This window comes from Vitis riparia, chromosome 16, assembly GCF_004353265.1.
Source record: "Vitis riparia cultivar Riparia Gloire de Montpellier isolate 1030 chromosome 16, EGFV_Vit.rip_1.0, whole genome shotgun sequence".
Taxonomy (NCBI): domain Eukaryota; kingdom Viridiplantae; phylum Streptophyta; class Magnoliopsida; order Vitales; family Vitaceae; genus Vitis; species Vitis riparia.
Window position 1 is genome coordinate 15,124,377 of NC_048446.1, and position 6,456 is coordinate 15,130,832.

The 6,456-nt window shown below is 29.1% G+C and overlaps 1 protein-coding gene across 2 annotated transcripts; it reads right to left on the reverse strand.

Annotated features, from left to right (window-relative positions):
• Window positions 1–4,626: 4,626 nt before the first annotated feature.
• LOC117934256 (LOB domain-containing protein 36-like) lies at window positions 4,627–6,249 on the reverse strand. Of its 2 annotated transcripts, none has more exons than XM_034855926.1 (3): window positions 6,220–6,249; window positions 5,924–6,136; window positions 4,627–5,667 (listed from the first exon to the last, which is right to left on the reverse strand). In XM_034855926.1, the coding sequence occupies exon 3, from the start codon at window positions 5,653–5,655 to the stop codon at window positions 4,807–4,809; it is 849 nt and encodes a 282-aa protein (XP_034711817.1). In that variant the 5' UTR covers window positions 5,656–5,667; window positions 5,924–6,136; window positions 6,220–6,249; the 3' UTR covers window positions 4,627–4,806. The 2 variants fall into 2 exon arrangements, with proteins under 2 accessions (XP_034711817.1, XP_034711818.1); XM_034855927.1 differs by having other exon boundaries at window positions 5,924–6,075; window positions 6,220–6,241.
• Between the last annotated feature and the right edge of the window lie 207 nt (window positions 6,250–6,456).

Here is a 6,456-nt window from a genome sequence, read left to right on the forward strand (position 1 = left end):
TCATTTCTTAAATTTGATTTTCAAAACTCCAATTCTCAAATAATTTTCAAAATTCCAATATTTTTTTAAATTCAATTTTCGAGACTTCAGTTTTCAAATTAATTTTCAAAATTCCAGTTTTCTTCAAATAATTTTAAATCCACTCCAGTTTTTAAATAATTTTAAGTCATCAATTTTCTGTCCTTCTTTAAGGTTTAGGGTCACCAAGAATCCCATTTTTAATAAACTCGTTGCCTTTTTTTTCTTCAAGTAAGCACCTTCACAAATTTTCTCCAATTTTAAAATAATTTTCATGTTTTTCAGTATTTCTAATAAGCATGAAGGTAATTTTCATAATTCCAAAATAATGGAATTTATGGGATTAATTCATGCAAGATCAATTGGGCTTTGGTGGGGGCCCTACATATGAGATTTCTCTTCTAATTGTCAACTGCTATGCTTAATGAATATTGTTTGATCTTTGTCTTGTTCTTTAATATGCATGTGATAATCTTATACTTAAGCTAACCTTATTTCCATGATAGCGCACTATTACTTGCTGCCAAGATACGGTCCCACTCCCACTTTACTTATTCTCATACATGATTCATTTTATTATTTTATCATCTCATTGGTATCTATTGATTTCCTAACTAATTGTTATGTTTATCTCACCTTATTTAGTAGAGACCCGTTTTTAGGGACTTAGAGGGGTGTTACAATCCTTTTACCGTACCTTTCCAATAAGTAACTTGACCCCCGAACCCAGACTCGATTTTTCACAGACCTGTTTTTCCCTCAGGAGTCACACTTAGGGTTTTTTCTTTCTTACTTTGTTTTTCCCTTAAAAAATAAAACAAAAATAAGTGTCGACTCCAAATCTTTTTCTAAAAACCAAATTTTCACAAAATAAAAATAAAAAACAAGTTTCGTCATTGAGTAGGAACACATTAAGTGAAATGCGGGGTCCACAAATTAAAATGAAAAATTAAATATAATAAAACAAAAAAATAAAAAATAAAATAAAATATTGACTCCATTATATTTTCAACTCTTTCACGAATAGATATCGTCTACTAATGTAATTTAGCATAAATGAAAATTAATATTTTATTTTTATATTTTTAGTTTTAAAGTTTTATTTTATTTTTGCTTTTAATTGTATTTTTTATCTTTAACATTTTTTATTTGATTGATCTCAAATAAGTTCTCATTCTGATTTGTAAAAAAGTGTATTTATTTTAAAATATTTTTAAATGGATGAAGATAAAATTAATTTATAAAAGTTAAAGTTCATTTTTCTATATTGTTTCAAATTAGTGAGTTAAATTCTATTTTTCTCAAGAATTTATGTAACTAAGTTTATTTATTTTTAAAATTTTAATTTATTTTTTCACCTTTTTATGCTTATTTATTTTATTTTTTGGTTCACATTCTCCAAAATATCCTCTATAAATGGACCAGTGGCAAATTTCATACTTCATTTTACACTTCATTTATAAAGAATAATTATAAAAAAAAAAAAATTGAAAGTTTTGGGAACTAGAAAACATAGGAAAAACATTAATAAAGGTGAATTAATTTTGCGGTAAAAAATATATACATAGGAAGAAAAGTAGATAAAAGAGAAAAAAAACGAATTGAAATACAAAACTCTTGATAATACACAACTTCTTGATAATACAAAACTGTGTTTTGAAAACACAACTTAATATAAATTACGACTAAGCTCTTTAGGAAAAGCTTATGTCATATAGAGTGTCATAATTTTATCAATAGTTTAAAACTACCACTTTTATAAATAATTTTTTTTTTAATTTATCATAAATTTGTAAAAAAAATATAAATTCTGCGTATGTGGAGACTTTCATCTCTATCCGTAATAGAATAGGTTTGAGGAAGGTGTAACCAAGGAATAAAATATATAAAACATTATCAAAATATCGATAGCTAGATTTTATAAAACTTTCAGAAAATATTGGATAAAAATAAATAAATAAATAAATCGATAGAATTAAAAATTAATTAGAATTCATAGAAATATTAAAAAATATTTAAGTAGTAATAATAGATATATTCAAACCTGATAAGAAATATGAATTTTAAATGTATATATATTCCGTAGCAACGTGTAAAGGTGCTCTTTTTTAAACTAATTTTTAAGAAAATAATATTCATGTAGTCAAGTATAAATTTAATACTAATGTAGATAGAAATTTTATTTTATTGAAAATATGATATATTTCAATAGTTAAAATTAAAATGTGTCATATCCATAAACTAATTAAAATTTACCCCAAAAATATCTATATTAAAATTTTTACTTAAAATTATTCAAATTTTTATTTCCGAATCTATATTTATCTAGTTTTCTACTCAAATTATCTTAAATTTTTAAATATGTTTATATTCATTATTAAAATATTTTTTCTACATTTTGGATAAAATTTACATCATTTTGTAAATAAATTTAATATAAAATATTTATTTTGAAAGTTTATTTTAAAAGCTTTGATATTTTATGGTTGTGATTAAAATTATTGAAATTTATATTTATAATTTAGGTTAAAAAATTAATTTTTATTTAATATTTACATACATAGATATTAAAAAATTATTTTTATTATTTATTTTAATAATTTATTTATTTGTCGATACTTTATCTTCTTAATCTTTTAAAATAAAAAAATTTAAGAATTATTGTTATAATTTTTTAAAATAAAAAATAAAATGATAAATACGGAGAAAATAAAATATAAAAGGATAATATAAAGTAAAATGATAATGCAAAATAATAAATAATAGAACAAGATAACTTTTGGCAGAATTTTTTTGTAAAAAAACTCCGATAAAATCGACGAATATAGGGGAAATCGCCGAAAACATGATGTGGTGCCTTGCAGCTAAACAAGATTTCCTTTCAGCAATAAATTGCCCATTTTTTTCGTGATTTAAATAGCCCCGAAAAAATTGCCAAAATTATGGATATATTGTTTGAACGGTTTACATATGTAACTAAATTTCGAAGTAAAAAAAATTAAATTTCATTATTTTTTTTTATCTCTTTCCTTTTTTTTTTTTTTTTTTTTTCCTATTATGGGAAATATAATTTATTTAATTTTTAATTATATTTAATATAATATTTGAGTTTGTTACATCTAAGGATGTCAATGGAGTTGAATATGTCATAATATACACATATTCAAATTATGATGCGGGCTTTTAAAAGGAAAAAAGGATATTTGAAAAGCTCGTCTTATTATTATTTTTAATTATTTTAATATAAAATATCTATAAATATAATCAAACACTAATTATTATTAGTAGTATGAAATTATTATTGTTATTATTATTATTATTATTAATTTTATTTATGGAAGCCAATTTATAATAGAGATTCACCATAAATATTAATAATACCATAAATACAAATTTATGAAACAAAAGGAATCTAAGGTGGTGTTTGCTTTTTTTATTTAATTCTAAATAGAATTTTAATGCTTAATATTAAGTATTAAATAGTTTATTTTTTTAATATTTTATTTTTATTAAATATTAAAAAGTAAAGAAAAACCAATACAATACCTTTTCTATTTAGAAAAAAAATCAAAATATTAGTTTTTTTTTATTTAACAAAAATTTTATAATAAGTTATGAAAAAGTAGAAAAACAAATAATTTAAATTCTGAAAGCAAATTACTTTCAACTAAAAAAATAAATGTCCTCTAAGTTAGAGTCTATTTGACAATGATTTTAGGATGCATTTTTACTCCTTATGCTTGAAAGATAAATGCTAGAAACACTTTTAAAATCACTATTAAATGTGCTCTAAGATTATTCTAGCGCTCTAAGGAATTATTCTAAAAAATATTTTTAGCGTTTCTAATACTTGAATGATAAAAATGTTCAAATATTTAAAAATATTAAAAATGTTTTATTGAATCATTATTAAACAAAGTCTAATTACGAGAAACGTAAAAACACTTTTTAAAATTGTTAACAAACAGACTTTGAATGATTCAAGAGGCGGCACTTTTACATTTTACCATGTAAGAAACTTCTAGAATATACCGGGTAGATAGGACAACCCTCTCACATTTGAAATATCTCAAAGCAATATCCATACAAGAAAAGCTCAGGATGGAAGTTCTATTTTGACTCACTACAAGAAGCTAGCTCTTTCTTAATTCAGACTTCCAGTTAAAGCAAAAAAACAAGAAAGCTAGAAGTCAATGAAGGAGCAAAATACCTACTCACCCGCTATCACTACCGTCTATGGTTGATAAAGACCTGATCTGCAACTGTCATTATGCATTGTTACTCAACAGATCTTAGAGATCGTACGTGCATGTTCTTTCCTTGAAATTGATGGCCATTTACAAATTTTTGAATAAAAGAAGGTGTGCTCTACTCTTAGTGATACTCCTATGCCAAACCCGCTCAAGGATTGAGCCCCAAGGAGTGAACCAAAGAAGAAAGTATAATAGGAACGGTACTTGAGATGGAGTCCTACACTTCCATCACAATGTTTCACCAAAGAAATAGGATGCTTCAAACACCATGATCATAGCGTCCTTCCCTACTGTGTTAAGGCAGATATGAATGGACCTTGCCCGCAGTGAAAGCGAAGAGAGGGTAATTGCCAATACCCAACAGTAATCCGCGGGTACAAAATAAGATGCATAGGATCAGAACAGTTTAGAAAAGCGAAGTCTCAAGCATTCAGAGACCTTCATGTGTCCGAGGCATAATAAACCATTAATAAGAGACAGGGAGCGAGAGGGAATATACCCAAGGACAAATTGTTATAGGAATGAGCTGCAAGACTTAACAAGATGGGCCCACGTTTCTGCCGTCCTCGCTTCCAAATCCTTGCTGCTGTTGAGGTAACTGAGGTTGTTTTTGGGTTTGAGGAAGCAGCCGGGGCTGGGGCTGGGGCTGAAGCTGAAGCTGATGTTCAAATGTACCCAAAGCCCGAGATGGTGACATTGCAGCTGCAGTCATCTGGTTGAAACTACTTGCAGCACCAACTATACCATCAGCGTCAAACCCATTGTCGAACCGAAGGAGCTCTTGTTCCTGTTGCTGCCGCTCATGAGTCCTCATTATCTCTTGCCCTCTTGCTGCCATAGCTGCAGCTAATTGCTGAGCCTCAAGAATCTGTTGTAGCTGATGCTGATTCTGCTGCGTCTGTGGCTCACGAATTATCAATTGCCCACCATGTGAAGCACCAGGGGGAAGACCCAAAATTGGCGACATGTTATAAGGAATGACCGACGATGAAGAAGGATCGCTCATGTATTGCTGTGGCATATACCCGACATGTGCCATCGCTGACGGACCAATATATGCAGCTAGTTCCTTTTTGGCAGCCAAAAGGTCATTCTGAAGATGCTTAAGTTGTTGTTGAAGAATTGAAATCATACCAACACAGCCATAGACGGGATCGCGAAGACGAGCCTCCGCTTCATAAGCTAGGGAATTCACGGCATCTTCTCGATTTGCGGCATTTATTTCGTTGAGAAGCTTTGCAACATTGCTTGCACCGAAGACCTTATGGACGTTAGCGAATTTTTGAGGCTGATCTGGTGGGAAATAGGGTGCGTATATACACTCTTGTGTACATTTCCGCCTTTGAAGCTTGCAAGCCGCACATGGAGAATTAGATGATGACATTTCTACTCACAACTGGAAAAATAATATCAAGCAAAAAACATGAATTCGAATTCTTTTGGGTATGAACAACAGATGAGAGAGGATTCTACATAGATAAGGATCTTAGATTTTGAAAATCAAATCAAATCGGATTCTCTCTCCAGAATGACTCCTCACAATCTCGGAATCCAAACAGCAAAACGTTTTCTCATCCACTGACCGTCTCTCAGATTTCAATGGACAAAACGTGCAACACTGAAAGAAATGATCACAAAGACGGAAATCTCACCTCGGATACTCTTCAATTTCTTTTCAAGTCCTTGTATCACAGTCTACAACTATTCTCTCTCCTCAAAGTATAACGCCGATGTTTTCATGAAGATTCTACTGTTCAAATGCCCGCCACTCCAACATTTGCTTCATTCCAGGCTGGTTTGGTTTCTGGTTCGAACACAAGACCGCATGATCCGATCACCGAATTGCAGATCAAAAATGGAAAATCCTATTATTATTTCCACAAAATTCAAATTTCAAAAAAAAAAAAAGAAAAAAAGAAAAAAAAAAAATAGGGTAATGGTAACAGACCGGGTCGGAGAAAAGGCCAGCGAATCGTTGTAACGGCGCGACGTCTTTTGATACGTGCATATATGTATATATAGAAGAGAAGCCATGATGTGTGTATCATGAGCCGTTGGATAGATTCAAGAATGGCATGTGCCGTTGGATTAACAATGGTAAATTTTTTAATACTTCCTAGAAAGCTTTAAATTGATTTTATCCGATTATTTTAATATTTGATTTGAACTTAAAGTAATATTTTTT

Coding starts and splice junctions, on each gene's coding strand:
- LOC117934256 (XM_034855926.1), bottom strand. CDS start 5,655: ATGTCATCATCTAATTCTCCATGTGCGGCTTGCAAGCTTCAAAGGCGG.